A 22,003-nucleotide genomic window follows, 5' to 3' on the forward strand; every position below is an offset into this window, starting at 1 on the left:
AATGTATATTATATCTGTGAAATATGACATTTTAATATTATAAAATAAATCCCAAGAGTGATTTTTTAAATATTTTCTAAAAGAGCCGTGTGAGTAAATTTAGCATGAGCTTCAGTCCCTCTAATAATATCTGATGTAGCGTTTATCCTCATAATCACTTATCAGTTATTACATTGTATTTACTGACAATTTAGTCTTTACCTATAAGTATCTCCAAGTAATGGACAGAGTTCATAACTGCTGTGCTTAGATGTGTGGTACTAGAATCACTATTACCATATTATCCTCATTAGTGATGACATTTACATACAAAAAATAGATTTTTGGATTATTCAAATTAAATGTTTTCTGAACCCTAACCCTAATAGAAAAGAAAAACAAGGAATGAAAAACACTGCCTCTTACTTTAACACATGAATGGGCTGGACAGAGAATTCAGTGACACCTACAAAACAAGAACCTCCATGTATTGAGCGATGAGCTTCAGAGTGTCAGAGGGGAGGTAAAAGTTCAAAGTCTTAACTGTAGTTCGGCACAGGAGTAATCAATCCAACCGAGCATGCAGAACAAACAAAGGAGCAGGCAGAGCAAAAACCAGGGGACTGAACTGGGTCAAAAACACGCACAGACTGTCACAAGAAGAATGCTGAGCCACTGTGAATGTGATAGATGTGGCGCAGAACCGAGGTAAAACGCAGTTTAAATACACAGGGGAGACAATTAGACACAGGTGAAACACATTAGGATGGGGAAGGTAATCACACAGGAGAGCAGCGAGGAGGTGGACCTGAGATAAAAGACAAGGGTAAGTGACAAAGTGAGACACATGAAAACTGATGAAAAATGTGCAACGAGAGGAAAAACAACAGAACATAACTTATAGAACCAGCTGGGATCTCACACTCAGCCATTTCAGTGTGTAACAAACTATTCATGTCATCTTGGTGACAGGTTCAGGTTTCAATGGGGAAAAAAGTTTATGCTGGATATTTTCACAGACTGGGTAAAGTGTTAGGAATGAAAGGATGCCATGCTGCTTGATGGAAATGAAAATGATTAACCTACAGAGGGCTGAATTCAAGATGCCCTCCATGGTGGGTCAGGCCATCACTGACCTACCGCCAAACCTGTCACGCTGAACGACGTCACAGGCAGTTCACAAACACAGGGTTGCAATGGTGGATCTGCCAATTTTGGTATTCTATGATGAACGCCAAATAGAGGATGTCGGGCCACCATTATTAAGCCTGTTTCTGATTATTTAGAGACATTTACACTAGTGTCCTGCTGGAGGTCGTTTTGTAGCTCCGGCAGTGCATCCGTTCGTCCCTACACAAACAGCAGAGTCTCATTATTGCCCCTTTAGTGCACCTGTTGTTTTTTCCACTAACACCAAATCTGCTAAACCTGATTAAGAAACTCCTCTGCTACTTAAACTGACCAGTTAATATCAACATCACAGACGTTTAACTGACTTGATGCTGTGCTCTGATTAAAAAGTGTCCCTTTCATTTTTTTTCAGTAGTGTTTTCCAGAATACATGAAACACTTAAAATTTGAATGCAATCAATACTTTCTGAGTGTGGATTATGGATTATGGAGACTATAATGTGTTTGATGGGCTGGAACTGATGGTACAGATTACACCATGCACAGTAGATGAGAGTTTAAATTTGTATTTAAAAAATGTTGCCATTATACTCGTGATGTATCAGCGTGGAGAAAATGTAACAACTTGTTACGTAATGTGCAAAAAAGAAGTCCTTTATACTGCATCATCACCAGCGTATTCCATTATCAGGTTTATGGGATTTATCATTATATTATGCAAAGTAATTAGATTACGATACTGAAAGAAGAAAACCACAAATCATTCAGGGTTCTGGGTGTAAGTGGAGTGCAAGAGAACAACAAATTATGACCATTAAAGTGTTAAAAGACCACAATTGACTTTTTGTGGATTAATTTGGTGCAGAGTAGATGGTTGTTTACTGATGGCTTCTTAATGAACACACCACATTTGGACAAATCTGGATCTTGCTCATAAAAGCTTGTATTCCCTGCTCTGTGTTGTCCTTGGTCCAGAAATACAGAGAAGGTCAGACTGATTGACTTCAGTGTTCTGTTATTGAGCCCTGTCTGGACAGCTTGCTCTGCAGGCATCAGACCTTGTTAATTCTGTCTCAACAGGTGCTGTTGACGTACCCTGGCACCGAGCTCGCTCTGAGGATTTGACGTGTGCAAACAAGGTAGAGTACATAAAGAAGCATGTTCGAGAGAAGGTAAGCAGGTGTGCTGAGCTGCTGCAAGAAAGACAGTCCACCAATCCGAGAAACAGAAGCACCAAGATTTGAATTCTTCTGTTTCCCGGGAGTTAAAGGAGCTTTTCGTTGTGTCTGAACAGCAGCTGCAGTATGGAGCCCATCTCTCAGACCATGGAGGCAGCAGATGCTCATCTGCAGAGGCGTGGGTGGAGGTTTGTGACCAAACGGGGAGCCTCATCGCAGTTCGTGGGGAGCACCATGATGATCATGGCCACTTATGCCGTCACCACCCTGACTATGAACCTGGGGAAAAAAATACAGGAACGAAGATCAAGACCGAACGGCAACTAAAGATGGCCTCATCAGAGACCCGGACTCACTGCTTTCACCCTGTGATGATGTCGGCAGCAACGCCCGGAAGAGATCAGAAATGGTTGGGCTCAGCTTTGGTGCTTCATTCAACTCATCTCAACTTTCCTCTCTGAAGCTGGGAGGTGGCCTTTCACCTTAACCTGAGGTCATTATCATAAATGAGTGATGACAAATGGACGTGAATACATCACATGCACTGCTGCCATGTGACCACAGGGTGGAGAACTGGGACTACTTCATGACAACGAGCCACCAGCCCACTAGAGGCTGAATGTGTCTGACAGTTCAGACATTAAAAAACAAAGACAGTGGCATTTTCTCAACCCATTAAATGCATTTAAAGAACGATGATTAGAGCTATGTCGATGTTCTGTGACTAACAAGTAGAACTCTGATAATTTGTTCTTGTATTATGAGTTTCTTTCTTGTTTTTTTAAATCATCAGAAAGTTGCCTTTTAAGTTTAAAACAAGCCTGTGTGACAGCAGACTGTAAAAACTGTAAAATGTCAGGTCGCTCGAGTGTTTCTTGTGAGACAGAAAATTATTGTAATGCTGTGCTGAATCACTGACTTTAAATAAATGATCAAATATATTCCAGTTTTAAGATTTCTCTTTTGATTTCTGTTCAATCCAGCAAGCATTTCACGTATATAAATGAAAAAGATTTGGAGGACACAAAGTGACAGGTGCTTTGACTCCTGATGTAATGAACAAATGAATCATAGTGTGATTCTGTCTTCATCCATCTGCCAAACACTGGACTCCTGGTGACATTTGAAATGTGTCCTGTTAGCAAAAAATGGCAACTTAATTTTTTTTTTCTAAAAAAAAAATCAACAAAAAACAAGAATTTGGTATTTGACCAGTGACATTTCTGTCAACTAAAAGGTCACTGAATTTGACCTTTTGTTAGAAAAAGCACCGAGCAGCAGTTCATTGTACCATTTAAACGGTTCAAATTATTATAAACGACGCCTCACTGAGAATATAAGCCGAGATCATTTTTTCCTAAATAATGAAGGAGCTTTGAATGATTTCCCCATGTTTACAACATAATGATATCCTGATGTTGTCTTCATATAAACCACGGGGCTTCTATTTTTCCACATGGAGAGTAGGCTGAGGTTGGTTGTCACGTGGCTCGTTACCGCCACATTAGAGGACAGTGGTGAATTCTGTCGACATCACATTTTGACTGACACTTGTGAAAAATACAAAAAAACATGTTTAAACTCATGGGATAAATAGGCAGTGAAAATGTATTGATTAAAGTCTATTTACATTTATCAAATGCCATTTTTTTACTAAAACCCCACTGATAACTATAGGAAGAACCAACTCCACATCATGACAACCAAACCCTGCTATGGGGTAAGTAGTCACAAAGTGACAGATGGCTAACTACTGGCACACAAGTTGCACTTCCATTATATGAATACAACATCATTGTATACATAAGGTCCAGAAACCTCTTGATTCTCTGGGTCTGAACTCATTTAAAGGTAGACTGAAGTCTAAGCACCCAAAAACCTGAAATTTGTTTTGAAAATCGTTTATTGCACAGTTCAAAAGCCAGCATCTGTGACAGTTATGGGAGCACATGGCACAGGTCGTTTGAGCATCTGTGAAGGCACCATTAATCCTACTCAGATGCTGTCCTCCAGATGACATCTTTTCTCTTGCCTGCTTCATAAGACGGTGCCAAATGACATTCCAACAGCGAAAAAAAAGAGTCCAAATATGCCCAGACCTGCCACTCACTGAGCACATTTGGCACATTATGAAACGAAAAAAGCAACAAAGGAGGTGGGAAACTGTTGAGCTGCTGAAATTGTATATCAAGTAATAATGAGAAAAAAGCTCTTCGAGTGTTGTTAAAAGAAGGGATGACGCAGCACAGTGGGAGGAAAAAGCCCTTATAGTAACATTTCATTTAAGTGACCGGGTTTAGATTGATTGAAATTTATTCTGTGGACACTGTGTTAACAGTTAGGACAATTAGATACTATTAAGCACAGAGGAGTGGATATCTGTATGGTATACCTCCCACACAGCCAGCATTTCAGTGCTTTGGTTTATTTGCCTTGGGTAAATTTGCACAAGTGCTACAGTGTTGTGCAAAAGCTTTATTGGTTCTGATGACACAGTATCACCTGGGATCAGTCTGATTATCAGGGAGAGCAGTGATCAGTCTGCAGCAGCAGCACCATGGAGTCACACAAAGAGACAGCCCTAATCCACAGGTGTGTGCGAGTGTACTGAGGAGATCTGGTGATGTTGGTGGTCACAGCCAATATTAATTGCAATTATTGTTTGCTCTTTGCACATGCCATCAAGCTGCTAATAAAAACTGTTTGTGAGTGCATCCTCAATTATAGCTCAACTCTGCTCATTTGCTGACTGGCTTTCATGCACTCGGGCTGATGGGAAACACTGATTGTTGTCGATTTCTGCACTCACGTTTTCCTGTTTACTTCACGTCTTTGTCCAGTTATTTGGGTATGTTTTCATGAACTCACAAATGCAATTTTCAGTCCGGCTACTTGAGCTATTAGCGCAGCCTTTCTGGTGCCCCCTTGGCCACTGTAGCACCCTCTGTTAAAAACGGCTTTTGTGCACAACATAGACCAAGAGTTTTTAGAAAGCTTCTCAACCCCCTCACCCTTTCTCTTTCCAAAATTTCATGCAGCTGCAGGACTGCTTAGAGCGTCTGCCACCCCGGGAGTAATCGGTCAGTGTATCAAATCAAAGAAGCCCTAAATGGTGGAAATGAATGTTTGGCACTCAGTGAGTCAACAACGGTGGGTGATGCTGCTTTGCCAGCTGAGGGCCAGCCTAAAGGCTCAAGCGCAGGCAGAGACCCAACCCTGTTAAATGAGAACGACAACAAGGGTACACGGAGAGCAGCCTCTGTCCTCCCTCTCTCTCCCTTCCCTGAATAGCTCCTCACAAAGGATATTGTTATTCCCTCTCTAATTACCAGCTGAAGAGCTGTTTGTCCACGTCTCACTCACTGCGCTCTCACCCCCAGAAATAAAGTGTTCTGTGGTGATGACCCTCAGCAGTTATGAAACAGTCTGGTGGACAAAAGGGCCCCGGCTAACCCTCATTGCCTCCTTCAGCAATGAGGGTCCGGTACAGTTCGCATCTCAGCTGAGTCTCCACCGAGACCATTTCATCTGCGCTCAATCTGTATGATTATTTGGCGGCCAGTCTGTCTGGTCCCTTCCTGTCCATGCACGGTTTTGTTGCCAAAACCAATCATGTCTAAGACATGTCACCGGTTTCACAGTCTTGGTTTTAGGCTGATGTATCTAGGCCACAAGACACTCTCCATCTGCTCTTATTTGGTGGAAAGCCTTGGGAGGGCACTCAGAGAGAGAGAGAGATGCATCCAGCCAGGGATTAGGTTGGTACAGCAGGTCCAAGGGGAGGTGAGATTAAAAGCCAGGAGCAATAAAACACACGGTGGAGAAATAAGTCATGTCTGTCTACCCAAACTACGAGGCAGTCCTTGAGCAAATCTAAAATTGATAACATGCTTTTGGAGAATTCAACCTCTGCTAGTACTTCCAGTAAGGTCACTGACTCCTATTTTTTTATTTTCTTTCACACAAATGACCCACATGCATCCTCTAAAACACAAGAGAAAAATAAGGTGCACTAAACTCTGCCTTTGAGTTTGCAGTGCGCAGCAGCTTCGCGGTGAGTTCACGGTGTTTTGTTCCCGCAGAGATTTGTGTTCACTGTCCTCAGCATATCATGCGGTATTAAATCTCAGCTGTACCCTCCTCTGACCCTGTTATCTGAAAAAAAAAGAAGTCCTGACCTCACTGTGTGTATGTGAATATGGAGGACAGGTGTGACTCAGCACCACCTGCGATTGAGCCTGTAAAAATGAAGGGCAGTTAAGTTGAACGCTCGCGTGTTTTCATGACATTTCATTTCTCCCGTTTTTCCAACCAAAGGCATTACTCGGAAGGGTAGAAGGAAAGCTGATAACAAGGAGGATTTGGTAAACATCCTATTGGGAGATTAACAAAGAGGGAGTCCGGTCTTTTCTGTGTGTGTGTGCGTGCGCGCATGCAACGGAGGGAGGGATGGAGAGAGAGAGAGAGAGAGAGAGAGAGAGAGAGAGAGAGGGCTTCCCAGAATGGGGCAGAGCAGGGAGGGGGTGAGTTGCCTGCTGGACGGGACTGAAACGTCCTTCATATAAACCGGTGACAAAGTGGCGAGCAGTGGGCCCCCGGGCGGCAGAGATCAGAGCCAGTACACAGACGCAGAGACCGAGAAGAGGAGACCGAAGCACCGAGCACGGCGGTGACTGGAGCCACAGCAACACAACGAGGAGACCCGCGAACACAACCAAACTAATCCGGACGGAGCCGCATTTATTCCCGCCTACAGGTAAAACCCACATGGATGTGCGGAGAGACTAAGCTCCACCGGGTTTTTGTAATCTTGAGGTACAATTTAGAAGAAGAATATCCACACAGAGCACAGAGGGTCACACCTCTTAGCCTACCTGTTCGCGCGATGTTGGATGGATATTTTGTAGCAGATGGGGTTTGTCTTCTCCTGTCTATAAACTCACTAATGAGCCCGCGACCCCACCCCCCTTTCCCCATAACTGCGCTTTAAAATCTTTGACTCGCAGCTTTTTGGAGCATTAAAATGATCTGCGTAGACTTTTAGTTGTAGTTTTGAAGCCTTCACGTGTGCTTTGTTTCCTTCTTAATAACCGACAGAAAAAAAATTCTGAAAAGCTGTAAAGGAGAGAAAAAGGTTATTTCTACATTATATTTTCAGCGGCTCTCTCATGCGTAAAGTCGGGGCCACCTGCTCGGGGCCATGTCCCCGCGTTCAGCAGATTTGTTTGATCGCGTCATGTAGGCAACACATCGACCGCAAGCCTGTCAGATTAAACGACTACGCATGTCAGCCATGTCAGCACAGTGCCTTAGTTCCAACTAATTAGGCTCACCCTGTCTATACTAGGTCACCACACAGAGAGCTCAACATGGAGCTAAACAGCCGGCGCTGGTATCTCACTTATACTCTGTAACTCAGCGTATGCCATAAGACTGACTCTGTGGGTGGATGGAACAGATTTAATTGCAGCCTTTTGCATCCATTATGTTTGATTCCCACCCCTCTAGCAAACCTTTCAGTTATTATTGTTATTATTATTTGACGTAGTGCAAACCATTTAGTTCTGTTTTTGTAATGATTCGGGACTGTGTGTGTGTGTGTGTTGTTTTTTTCTATGCTGAACACTCTTGTTCATGTGTTTGTATCTACAGAGATGGACCTCACCTCATCCTCTTCGCTATTAATTTGCGTGGTTTTGGCGGCCGCCCTGATTGGCGGGACCCGCTCGGAGGGGGTGTGTCTTCAAGATGGTAAACACAAGGCCACGCCCAGCCCGGAGCCACACCTGACGGAGTGCTCTCTGTATGCAGACAGTGAGTGATCTCATTTTCATAGTCTGTAAATCTTGGAGATGTTGGAGAACAAATTAAATCTCAAATTAAATCTAAGAACAGGCCCACGTTGATGTGTTTCTCTCTTGTTGCTGCTACAGATAGCTGCTGCACACAAGAACAAATCCAGGACATCTCTCATGTTCCTTCTGCCAATAATCAGAATGAACCCTGGGACAAGTGTGGGTCCCTCAGCCCTGAGTAAGCCTTAACCACCCTTCTAGTGTCCTCAATATTTTATTCATCTGCTGTTTTAGCCCGTTGTTGCCTCTTAATGGTGATATTTTACTGCTTCAGTTATCCATTTGTATTTTTATCAGTATTTTCAGTCTCATCAGACTGCTGTTGTCAGGAAAAAGCTAAAAACCACCAATTAATGACTGGTGGAGACCAAAAATTGACCTAAAAGAGAGTCACTACTGAATTTAAAGTCATCAGGTGTCCAGAAATACAACTAGAAATGACAAGTTTGAACATGAGCTGTTTAAGCCGAGAGATAATATGTAAAATAAGTCAATATTATAGTTGTTTTTATTGCTACATATTAGCTTAAAATCACTAGTGCTTGCTTTTATTAGCTTATTTCACATTTAATGGCTTTGTGTTTGATCTAGTTCTTCATTGGCTCTGTATAATCTATCGTTAACAGTAAGGGCCTGTGCATGTAGTCAGTACAGAATTTTAGTGTGTTAGTGGAGCCAATAAGGATGGATTTTCTGAAATAACAAACGGCACCTTAGACAAAGAGGCTGCCAGTTTACAGACAGCAACAGCAAACACATGATCAAGTAGGTCAAATTGAAAGAGGCATTTAAGTAGCATTAACCAAAGCTGGGCAAACATACTTAAGGGATCAACAGCAGCAATGATACTAATCAACTGCTCGTACTCCCCATCTTATTTAACGTTGTTTTCTTGACCTGTCTTGTGACCGGCTGTTCCAAGTTTAATACAGACTTCGCTGGTCAGTAACAAACATGACCTCTTGTGTCTTCCCAGGTGTGAAGGCTTCCTGAAGCGCGTGCTGTGTTTTTACCGCTGCTCCCCTGACGCTGCTCGCTGGCCTCATCCTCAGCGCAGCTCATACATCCAGGCTGTTCCTCTCTGCCATAGCTTCTGCCGTGATTGGTGAGGCTGCCAAGCACGTTACCAAACAAACTAAAGTCTAAATCCCCTGTCAGCGAAGGGATCCCTATCTTGGACAACAGCATACTGTGCTAAGATAGAGTGTCCAATAAAACTGTATGTTTTATTTTTTTTATTTTTTAAGAAGGTGGCAAACACACAAAGCCTAACACAAACAGCTTCATTTCATGGGTCCTATGTAAGAAAAAAGAAAGAAAGAAAGAAAGAAAGAAAAAATGAGACAACACTGGAAAGATAAGTGTAAGAGTGTTGTAAAGAATTAAAGGGCTGCTCTCTGCAAAAATACTTAAAAAATTACTTAACATTTTGGAAAATATTCTTTTTGCCTTTTCTGTTAAGAGTTGGCTTAGGATGAATGATGCTACTAGAAGCTTGTTAGCTTAGCACAGACACTAGAAAATGTGGCTTTATTCAAGTACATTTGAAAAATATATATAAGTTCAGAAAGATACTCCAGAAACTTATAGATCCTAGAGTCTAACAGCTCATTAAAACACCGCTTGTCGCTTTCACACTGGATTTTTGTGAACATTAGACAAACAACATAAGGATTAACAAGCTTACGATGCGCTATTTCCAGTCTTAATACTCAGCTTATGTAAGAAGCTGCTGGTAACTTTATATTTAGCATGAAAGTGAAATCTTTTCATTTTAAGCTCCGAAAGAAAGTCGCTAAGATGTTTTTTTTTTTTTTATTGGTTTTTGTTAAATTTATCTAGCTCAGGTAAAAAATAAAAAATAAATCTCAAGAGAAATCATTTAAATAAAAGAGTAATTGTTTGTTTTGTCATTTACATTTTTCAACATTCACATTTGTTCTTTCAGGTTTGATGCCTGCAGGATGGATTTGACTTGTGCCCGTAACTGGGCCAGAGACCCCAGGGGACAGAACTGCACTGGAAACTGTGTTCAGTATCAGCAGGTAGGCTTTAAGCAAGATTAACAAGTTAACCGGATATATTGAACCTAAAGCTATTTTTGTCTTTAGACTGGGTTTTTTTGGTTACATGGCAACTAATAGAAAATGGATAATAAAACTGATTAGTCTACTAGATTTTCTTGCAGAGAATAATCAATAAATAAAATAAATTTCATTTTGGCTGAAGTGTGAAAAGGCTGGGCCCTGCTTCAGTGGGCAGAGGCCAGCTGGGTGATTGAAAAAGAGTGACAAACGGGTGCTGGTGTGCGCAGCTGAGACCAGCAGCAAAATGACTCACGCTTCACAGGCAATGACACTCTATCTATAGACCATGTCCAATGGTGCAGTGGTGCCTGAAGAAGTAAATATACACATAAAGGGACCTGTTTTTTTTTTTTCTCACATTTTTATTTTTATTTTTGGACTCTCACCTATTTCATAATTCAGAAAAATATCTGTTCCATCTTCAACCTTGGTGCAATCTCTTAGTCCATCTACTGCAAGAAACAAGTCGTTTTAACTCCTCTCACATCTTTCAGGCAAGCTTTCTTCTGATTGGCTCCTCCTCATAATAAAAATGTTTAAATAGTAGGTGGGTGGATCTTATGGGCTCACATTCCCCTTCTCTACAATGTCAAACTTCTCCTCCTTTGATACACATGAAAATTAGACATCTGTTCTCTCACTTTGCACATCTATTCAATTTCAATGAAATTATACATATAACACCAAACACAATAATAGTCACATCAGTAATGCAGAGAAAACTCCAGGCGACCCCCTATGAGCAAGCACTTGGAGACAGTGGGAAGGAAAAACTCCCTTTTAACAGGAAGAAATCTCTGGCCGAACCAGGCTCGAGGAGGTGGGGTCATCTGCAGTGACTTGTTGAAGGTTGGGAGTATACAATAAAGTACTGTAGTTTTTAGCATAAGCCAGAGTTTGTCGCTGTTAGCTCATCTTGTTTTAAAGTGAAACTTGACTGTTCTCCATTGATTTTTTTTTTTTTCTCTGACTATCTGAAGAGAAGCAAATACTTCCTGGGTCCTCTGATTGGCTTCCCAACATCAGACAGGGATATCATGCCTTTGCTATACTTAGAAGGGGAAAAAATAGCACTTCTACCTGTTTCTGCACTCTCCAATGTCAGGATGTCTGTTGTGCATCAGAGGGGATTTAGATGTGAATATATGCAAAGCCTGCTAGAAAATAAGTAGGTATACACCATACACCACTCATATATCTTAATATATCCGAGAGTGTGCTTTCTCTTGATTTCACTCGCATTTATCTCAAACAAGCACAGGGAGAGAGAGCGAGAGGACCACAGTGACAGATGAGCACACACCCACAGCCGCCAGGCCTATTAAGGCTGTCTGGGGGATATTAGATGATTATTGGAAATTACACATTTGTGAGAAGAGAGTAAAAGCAAAAAGAGACGTTTGGGGAGTGTTTGAGTGTGTCTCTGTCACGGTGTGTTTTCTGTGCTTTTATTGGCCCATTTTAATGTAGGGCAACACTAATGGTGCAAAAAATACTTCCAATAAATTTAAGCAGCTCTCAAAACAGAGTGTTTCAGACAGCTCGTCGGTACGCATTCAGTGCATTCAAGCAAACTAGCCCTCTTTACAGGGGCCACAAACAAGTGGCTGCCTCCCGTTTTTGGAGGTCAAAACGGTAACACTTTGTGTTTTCCTCCTCAGCCAGCAGAGATGGGAGATTTCACCTCAGACCTGCTGCACACAAGCAGCCGCTCAGACATCACACTAAAACACTCTCAGCTCCACTCCACCCAATGTTGGTGCACGTGGGTGTCTGCTGGATAAACACACACCCATACAGTTATTATTTGTAAAAGCTGAAAGCAGTAGATGTCGATTTGCATAGAGACAAGCGGATACTTTTAAAAGCATGCATAAGCACCCGCAGACACATCCTTTGCATGCAAAAATCCCTCTGGCACGCTCACTGTCTCGCTCTCTTTTTGTACTCATTGGTTACATTATTTGCCAGCCAAGGTCTGATTTATCTCAGCATTAGACACTTTTTTTTCCCTGCTCCTGATGCAGTGGGAATGAGGTTATGTCTACAAAGAACAGCACAGAACGTCTGTGCTTGAACAACAACAACAGCATCTGTCGATAAGATATAGTGAACTAATGGTTTGTAGGGATTGGGGGGAAATGCTATAGATTTCAAAGATACCAGTAGAAGCTTAGCTTGGATAAAAGGGAAGAAATGGTAGCAAATTTAGCTGGACCTGTGTCCTATTAAATTGCCTGTATAATTAAATAGTAGTAATACTTTATTTTGCAATATTCATACAAGGTTCTTATGTGAACATGGCCAAAAAAGCTGAATAATAGCCATTTAGTAATAGCAGAAATATTGCATCTTCCATTCACTGCATTGCTTTGTAAGTTTGTGGCCCTGAAAAATTGGAAAACGAGAAACCACAAACCTACACAGCAGTTAGGATTTTTTTTTCTTCTGGTCTAGTGTTCTGTCATTGAAAAATAAGAATCAACCCTGGCTCAGATTTTTCATCTAAAAACAAAGGGAAAATGACGTGTTGTTTGAGGAATTTAGTTGTTGTTCATCATAGTTGCTTTTCTATAAAAGTGGTGGTGTTTCCATCATCATTTTATCTGCCTGTCTCATGGCTCCATCTAACCTGTGTTCCCATTCTTAAGTCTACCTAAAGTAATTAAGTACAATACAGTAATGCTAAGTCAGCCTTAAAAACAAATGTAATTCTTTGTCGCTTCTTCTTCCAATCATCCACATTTGTCATGATGTCATTAATTCAAATTATCGTATTGTCATTTAGCAGCTTAGATCTAAAGCAGGAGTGTCAAAAATAAGGCCCGAGAGCCAAAATCTGGTAAAGACACCAGTTTGCCCCACTGGACGGTTTTGGAAAATGTTTGGAAACAGTATTTTCATAGTTTTTCGAATGATGAAGACCTCATACTGCACCAAAGTATTAACCAATAGATAAACAGTTACTTGCAAGAAAAGGGGGCGGGTATTTTCTTAAATTACAGAAAATTCTGTCCAATGAGCTACAAGACCCTTTTGTGTAATTTTACCTCGTATTTCTTACAATTTCAGCCCAAAAAGTCATGCTAACAGATTTCTTAAATTGCTACAGCAGCATTTCTTTATGACACACAAAAACGTGAGATGTAGTGTTGAAACTGCTCTTCTTTGTGCACTTTTCTTCTCATGTTAGATATGTCCAGTGAAACTTATTTACACAGACAGAAAGGCGAGTTTCTCACTGGTCCGGCCCTCTTAAGATCAAAGTGGCTCACATTGTAAAATGAGTTTGACATCCCTGATTTAAAAGCACCATCCTTTCAAATAATGGACATTACAACTGTCATTGTACTATGCTATGAATAATTTGATCACAGATTCTAATAGTATTATTCCAAATTTCATTTCTTCAGTCATTCATATACTGAGATTAGTTTTTATTGGTTTAGTCAAAAAACTCATTCTGATCATGACTGAAAGCTAAAATAATTTCTTCTGTTGCTTTTTTTTTTTTTTTTTTTTTTTTTTTGCACATCAGGTGTAATGTGTTCGGTTTCGGATGGTGAAGGGCAGAATTAAATAAGGGCGAAGAGGACAGCGCAGAGCCCCAGGAAATTTCTGTATCTCACTTATTTGATCACACCATGTCATCTAAAGCCACTCGTGCTCATACTGAATTAGCTTTGGCAGCAAACCACGTCCGCCTGAGGAATAGTGGAAGTGTGTGTGTGTGTGTGTGTGTGTGTGTGTGTATACCTTTGTATGTGTTATAGGGTTGCTGCGATAAGACCTAAGTGTCAGACAGAGAGCTTGTAGTGGCGAGAAATAGCCATCATCCTGTTTGTCCTTCCAACACGGTAAACATATTACTTTTTTTTTTTCTTCTTCTCTGAGCACTCTGCGTGACTCAGTCTTAATCCCCCAACAGACAGGAGGATGAAAGGAAGCAGACGTTTGGGTGGGGGTGTGCTACAGAGAAACAGGGGAGAGATGTACAAACAGTGAGTGCAGCAAAAAGCAAGGGGCGGTGGAGGTGGGAGGGGTACAAGAGTAGGTGATGGTTACTTGGCAGCACATCTTAATGACTGGTTATGAGGCTGTCACTGGGGAGAGAGATCGAGAGCTTAAACACAGAAAAGCGAGTGTGTGTGTGTGTGTGTGTGTGTGCGCGCAACTGAAACTTTGCTAATTTGCTTTCCTAACTATTTCTAAGCTTGTAGGCATAAACCATTTACAGCTAAACGGCTTAAATGTTGAATTGTGATTTGGTGTTACTTGTGCAGTATCCCCCCTTTAATCCGTATTTGTGTCTTATTAGAAGAGGAGCGCCTTTTTCCTTTTTTTTTCCCCCCTCTTTTCACGCCCCAGAAACTCTGGTGCTAATGTCAGCAGTAACTAGACTTTCCCCTCAGAGTATAACTTTATAAAGACAGAGAGTGCTGTAATGAATTTTCTGTCAGACGGAGACACAAAAGGTGCTGCCAGCAAACTTTTCAGATTCTGCTCTGCGCGGCTTGTCGGGGACTGCAAAGGTGGCACCGAGATGAATTCTTTCAGATACAAGTGCGAGCTTTTCAAGGTCGTGTCTTGTGATTTGCTTTCAAGGCTGGTGTAGGTGAAGGGAGGCAGGAGAGGCAGACAAAAGCAGCCTGTGAGAGCAGCTGCCCGGCGCCTGCAGCTCCCCTCTTACACCTGGAACAGGTGCTTTGTTCAAGGCCAGTGCTGCTCTGAGATGGAAAAGTCAATAAATGCTAATGTTACACAGCAGCAGCGTGTAACAATAATGCTTCAGTTAATGGATTTTACACTTTCACATAAATAGTGTAACATATGCCCTTTATCATACATCTTTTGCAAGATTAAATCCCAGAATCTGAAATTTTGCTTGCTCGTTAATAATAATAATGGATTGCATTTATATAGCGCTTTTCGGGACCCTCAAAGCGCTTTACAATACCATTATTCATTCACTCTCACATTCATACACTGGTGGAGGAAAGCTACAGTTGTAGCCACAGCTGCTCTGGGGCAGACTGACAGAAGCGAGGCTGCCATATCGCGCCATCGGCCCCTCTGGCCAACACCAGTAGGCGGTAGGTGAAGTGTCTTACCTAAGGACACAACGACCGAGACTGTCCAAGCCGGGGCTCGAACCGGCAACCTTCCAATTACATGACGAACACCCAACTATTGAGCCACGATCGCTGCTGTGCTGCTGGGCTACATATGAAATGCTGTGTTTGCAATATATTCTGTTTTATTTGAACAACAGTTAACCTTTGTTATTCTTTTCTGAACCGAGCATCTTTTATCACATTTCAGGCCTGCTTTCAGGAAAAAATGGGTGTGTATCAGACGTTAGCGATTTCTGCTTTTAAAGCTCACCTTTGGTCGTCAATTCATGTTTCTTGGCATATATTGAGGTGTCAAATGTCATCATTAAGGGCACATGGGGAGGTCGTTTTTTTTTAGGGGGGAAAGAGTTAAGAGTAACATAATTCTGCAGGTCTGACATATAATTAGAAAATTAGGAGGAAAAGCAAAAAGCTGTGTAAGAGAATACACAGCTTTCCTTTCCAAGCATACCTGGGCAAGATGAAGGATTCATAGCTTCACTTTTAAATACTGAGCATGACTCTAACAGTTACTATGGTAATACTTGTACACTACTGTTCAGTGGTAAGTTGTAGGTTTTACTTCGATACATGTATTTAATAGCAGCTGAAACTGTTAGTTGCATTAAGGCAAAAAACATTTTGCTTTTAAATGTGCTGGTGCATTTTTGTATACGAGACACGTGAGATTGTTTTTAAGAAAATGTGTCCAAAAATGCACATTTGGATGTTTGTTTAACCCTGTAAAGTCTGAACCCTGAAATAATTGCCAGAATCTTTTTTTTTTTTTTTAAAGTGGGAGTGTTTATTGAACCTTCTGACAAATTAAAAAAAGAACAACCAAAAAACATAAATTTGCATTATTTAATTTTAATTGTATCATGTTTGTTATACCTGGAATTTTGTGCAATTTAAAAGTCACACTGATGATGTAGAGGCTTCAAATATAATACATGTTAAAGAGTTAAATGTTACATTTTCCCCTAGGATTTTATTCAAGCTAGTCTTTAAATGCTTTAATCAAATTAAATAAAACATTACATATAATACAAGAAATACATAATTTAATTTATTCAAAAGGAGGTTGTCTGTCATTTCGTATTTTTGCCTTCTAATAATAGTTTCCTTTTTTTTTTTTAAAAGTAAAATATATATTTTTGTAGATCTTTTTTTAAAGCACTGTTTGTATGCTGAAGGGTTTAATTTATTCTATAAATCAGACTCTTTTAATCTTAAAACCATGCAGAACAAATGATTTTTCGCCTTGTTCCTCTGATTTACATTAAAAAAAAATGTACAAAATCCTATCAGTGGGAAAAAAAAGAAAAAGAAAAACTTTGTGTAATGTGCCAGCAAAATGAAGAACCGCTGACTCTGAAGCCAGCTCTACCCAGTGTTCAGATTTCTGTTATGGAAATTTATGCAAATCTGGGCATTAGTAGATTGTGCTGAATCTGAATATTTAAACATTACAGAAAACTGTGAATAGAAAAAAATAATCGCCTTATGCTTTGCGGTGGTATCTAGTTAACATTTTCCCCTTTTCATTATTTTATTTTATTTTTTTAATTAAAAGGTCTGCACGTCCACATGGGTGTTTTCAGTCTTGTAACTGTAAGGTACCGACTTTTTGTGCCTACCATTTATGTAGTGCTACATCACAGCAGTTGCCTCAAGGAGCTTTCTATTGTAAGGTAAAGAACCTACAGATGCAAAGGGAAAAACCCCAACAATCAAATGAGCAAACAATTAGCAAAAGTGGGAAGTAAAAACTCCCTTTTAACAGGATGAAACCTCAGTTCTGTTGGAGGTGAGTGCAGAGAGGCAGTATAAAGCTTCTCTGTGGTTTGTTTGAGGGTACCAGCAGAAATGATAAAGATGTAATAAAACACTTGCTTTTTGTTTTCTAATATTTGGTATTAAAGCTGAATTCTGAATGCTGGCACTAAAAGTCAAGGTTGTATCTCTGTGGATGGCAGAGAAAAATAATCTGCATAAATTTTGTGTTCTGCACACCTACAGATGTACCAGCACGGCAGAGATCTCTGCGAAAGCCTGTGGGGTGATGCCTTCATGACGGTCGAGGATGAGCCGGAGGAGGTTGGAGAGGCCGGAGAAATCGGAGTGGATGTCGAAGGCGTTCGTCCCTGCGGCTGCCTGACTCTCAGCCCCTCGGACAAGGACGTGATCGCCGCTCTCAGAGCCCAGCAAGACGACCCGGAGGAGCTGGATACCACCAAGACCGGCTTGCCTCAGTACCGGGCCCCTTGCCAGGCCAAGCTGCCCGTGCAGCCCAGAATGGGAAACTCCGTGCTGCGTAAGCGCTCGGTGGAAGTGGAAGACGTGGAGGGGAGTGGCAGCGGTTTGTAGATGGTGATACATGTATTCTTAGTGATAATCCTCTAGATCGTCATATACAAAAATCAATCCCTTGAAAGGGAGTTATATCCTTTCTCCTCTAACTAAACTAAACCATACAAATTTAAGCTCTCATTACTATCTTCAAATCGCAGGCATAACTTCTTTGATTTACAAAAATGATCTGATAATCTGATTTAAGTGACAAGCTTATGAACACCCGATCGATTCTTTGAACAGCCAGGATTAAACGAAACACCAAGAAAATTTTTTCAAATGAATTTAAGAAGACTACTCAAAGCTGAGTAGTCTCAATATTTTGAAAGGGCTCAATAACAAATACACTTAAGACATCCCATGATGGCTGCAAAATGTTTTTATTGCCAGCTATCAAGAGCATCTTTAGTGGGAATTTGCTTTTATGGCTCAGTGTAACATGTGGTCACATGGTAAAAGTCCTGCAGTATTAGCACTTCTGCATGAGTCAAACATGTCAAACCCAAAGTACTACATTTCATGACAATGTTGAAAACAATATATCACCATCCCGCTACTTACCGTATCTCAACTGTCTACTAGCTGGCTTTGATTTGTGCTTTAGTCACTTGTTAAATGCATTAATTAGTCCTGTGATTCCATAATGTGCAGTCTGCTTGTCATGGAGTTTATGATAGTGGAGAACGTCAAAAGTTTTAATCATAATTTTGAATGTATCTGAGATTTTTCCAACACAGTTAACTGACCTGAAAGCAAGTGTTCTGGTATGAGAACAACAGCGCCTAATACCTGAGGGGAAGGTTTAGTATTCAGAAACAACATCGGAGTAAATCAGCAGGGGCCGTATCCGTGCCAGATAAGGTTGCTCCGGTAGTTCGGTCATGTATCACTGATGTACTGTGGGTGTTTTATAAGTAGGCCATGTGTTTCTACAGTTGGGAACTGTTAGATGTAAATGTTTTATAAGAAAACAAAAAGGGAGAACTAATTTGTTTGATTTACCATAAGCTTGCTGAAATGGGTGTTTCTGTGCTTTTCTTTTCATTCTCAATAAAAACATTTCTAAACATTCCCGATGTTTCACGTGCCTTTTTTGTGGTTTCTCTCCCTTTTTTCTTTTAGTTTACTTTATATAGTAGGTGAGATTTCATACATGCTTTCTGGTAACAGCAGGTACAGTGGGGCAAAAAAAGTATTTAGTCAGCCACCGATTGTGCAAGTTCCCCCACTTAAAATGATGACAGAGGTCAGTAATTTTATCTTCTATTTTTATCATTGTGTATATTTCCAGTTTTTATCTGTTGTACAGTGTCCTTGGGTGCTTTGAAAGGCGCTATTTAAATAAAATGTATTATTATTATTATTAGTAATTTGCACCAGAGGTACACTTCAACTGTGAGAGACAGAATGTGAAAAAAAAATGACAATGATCCAAAACACACCGCCTGGGCAACAAAGGAGTGGCTCCGTAAGAAGCATTTGAAAGTCCTGGAGTGGCCTAGCCAGTCTCCAGACCTCAACCCCATAGAAAATCTGTGGCGGGAGTTGAAAGTCCGTGTTGCTCGGCGACAGCCCCAAAACATCACTGCTCTCGAGAAGATCTGCATGGAGGAATGGGCCAAAATACCAGCTACTGTGTGTGCAAACCTGGTAAAGACCTATAGTAAACGTTTGACCTCTGTTATTGCCAACAAAGGTTATGTTACAAAGTATTGAGTTGTATTTTTGTTATTGACCAAATACTTATTTTCCACCCTGATTTACAATTAAATTCTTTACAAATCCTACCATGTGGATTCATGGATTTTTTTTTTTTCACATTCTGTCTCTCACAGTTGAAGTGTACCTCTGGTGCACATTACTGACCTCTGTCATCATTTTAGGTGGGGGAACTTGCACAATCGGTGGCTGACTAAATACTTTTTTGCCCCACTGTATCTGCATCCACAGCGCCTTTTAGAAAAGTGTTGGCTTTATTCATGCAAATGTGCAAACAATTCACAGGTCAGAATTAGATGAGCAGTTAAGAAAAGAGTTGGGAATTATTGGAGTGATATATCATCAACAATTTCGAGATTTCCAGGTTATTGAAAAGTCCTCCTTTAACAGTTTTTAGCTATAGTGACTCTTTTATATTTAACAGGGATCAAATAAATCCAATATACTCATTATCAACCGTCAGAGAAAGAGTCCCTAATGTGGAAAAACAGGGAACTGTATAAACTAACCATTAATATTTACGACTGTAGGCTTGTGTTAACCCTGTGATGGTCTGGGGTCCTGTCCAGGGCTGTCTCGCTCACTATGGGTGAAGGAGATTACCTTGGGACTTGGAAACAGGTCTTTTCATATCTTCATTTTTTTTAGTTTTAAGCTTTTAAGGTTTTGACTCTTTCAGGTCTCTCCATAAACTTTGCCGCTCCTTTCCCTATTTTGAAATCCTCCTTACCTGTTACTCCTATTACACCACCTGCTTGAGTGGTCACCGCGGGCTTCGAAACTTTAGGTCGAGTGGCCTCTCGTCTTTGGAATTCTCTCCTTGCACCACATTCACTTTCTGCTCGACCATATACCATTTCCCATTTTATGGTACTTGATGTATCAAATACTTTTCAAGATATTGTTTTTTTTTTGTTTGTTTTTTTACAAAGTTCCAACCAGCTGTTTTCAGGCACCCCTTTTTCATGCTCATTAAAATCTGATGTAATGTTTGAACATAAATATCTTAAAAGCTATTAAAGTTTTTTTTTTAATTATTTTTTAATGACATTTCAACTGGTTTCTTCTATAACGCAAAAATTAAACTAAAGTATTGGCTAGTTAAGTTATGAAAACCATATTTTAGCTGTTCTATAAAGTCCCATCTTTGATCACGCACTACTAAATAAACTTCACATTGCAAAAGGCAGCTAGAGACAGGGTTCGAATGGCACAGAGCCCTGCAGAAGTCTGTGCAGCCCTACATCGATATGCTTTCCCAGACCATCACTGATCCACCACAAAATTGTTCATGCTGAATGGTGTTACAGGCAGCATGACTTCTCCAGACCCTTTCATGTCTATCACATGAGCTCAGGGTTAACCTGCTCTCATCGTTGAAAAGCACAGAGCACTCTAGAACTCCGCAAACACGCCCACTGAGGGTACAACCCTAACCCTAACACTAAACCTAGGCAATCGGGGTAATAAGAAAGTCAGTTAGTAAATGTTATTTCTTTAGCACATTTAAAATCAAACTGCTTTACACTAAAATAAAACATAATAAATAGATTTCTAGCAGCTGAGATAGACTCTTTCCAAAGGTTAGTCAGAAATAGTTTGTCTTCAGTTTTTATTTAAAAGCAGTCATAGCTGATGTCTGAGGTCACTCAGAGGTCATTCCAGAGTTTTGGTGCAACAACAGCAAAAGCATGAGCCCCTTTTAAACTAAGCTTCAGCCACGACATGATCAGGAGTGATGAAGAAGATACCCTTGATCATCTGGATGGAGCGTATGGGCACAGCCTGTGTACCACATACACAGGTACAGGACCATTAAAAGCTTTAAACACAAGCAATGCCACTTTATACAATTGTGTAATGAGCTGGTGCGAGGCTGCTAACACTGAAGTAACACGATCGCTCTTTTTATGTCCCAATCAGCAATCTCGCTGCACCGTTTTGGACTAATAATAAACAGACAAGAGATGATTGACTGACTCTGGTGAACAGCGTGTTACAGCGGTCCATTTTAAAGGCATGCATATCCCTTTATGTCATTATTAGATGATGTCTTTTTTGTTTTTGATTAAATTGTTCTTCTGAGTCATGGCAATCAGGGAACACACTTCAAAAACTTTTTTTTTTCCACAAAAGTCTTGCACACTTTTCTCCAATATAGAGATTTAGGGTAGGGTAGGGTGTGATGACTTAGCCCACAGAGGATTACTGGGCAGGGAAGGCTGAAGCTGAAAAGCAGGCGTCACTTGCTGGTAGCTTTACTCCCGTTCCTCCAGTCTTACTTCTTTCCTTAGTGGCTGTATATGCAATACTCTCTTCCACCTGACAGACTCACATCTCCCATCACCACACACATTAACGATGGTGTCACATGTGTGAAAACAATACAAAAAATGATAGAGAAATCACAGTTACTGAATTAGTTCAACTTGATCATAAATAAGCCCTTAAATTAACTCAAAAACAAAGAAATCATCAGAGAAATGAAAAAAAAAAAGTTTTTAGTTTCAGGCATTTTAATGTTTTTTAATTACTTTGTGCTTAAGGGTTTGTAGTGTTATGCATTTTTACTATATTAAGTTTTG

At 40.6% G+C, this 22,003-nt stretch overlaps 1 protein-coding gene and 1 long non-coding RNA gene across 2 annotated transcripts; both read left to right on the forward strand.

Annotated features, from left to right (window-relative positions):
* The first annotated feature begins 474 nt into the window (after positions 1-474).
* Positions 475-3,237, forward strand: LOC113021274 (uncharacterized). The gene is made up of 2 exons (XR_003272274.1): positions 475-805; positions 2,191-3,237. It is a non-coding gene; the product is annotated as an uncharacterized LOC113021274 (long non-coding RNA).
* A 3,545-nt stretch (positions 3,238-6,782) lies between these two features.
* rtbdn (retbindin) lies at positions 6,783-18,771 on the forward strand. Its single transcript, XM_026165826.1, has 6 exons — positions 6,783-7,044; positions 7,941-8,102; positions 8,222-8,321; positions 9,120-9,248; positions 10,092-10,188; positions 17,367-18,771. The coding sequence occupies exons 2-6, from the start codon at positions 7,943-7,945 to the stop codon at positions 17,712-17,714; spliced, it is 834 nt and encodes a 277-aa protein (XP_026021611.1). The 5' UTR covers positions 6,783-7,044; positions 7,941-7,942; the 3' UTR covers positions 17,715-18,771.
* The last annotated feature ends 3,232 nt before the right edge of the window (positions 18,772-22,003 follow it).

The sequence above is a fragment of the Astatotilapia calliptera genome, chromosome 4 (assembly GCF_900246225.1).
Source record: "Astatotilapia calliptera chromosome 4, fAstCal1.2, whole genome shotgun sequence".
Lineage (NCBI taxonomy): Eukaryota > Metazoa > Chordata > Actinopteri > Cichliformes > Cichlidae > Astatotilapia > Astatotilapia calliptera.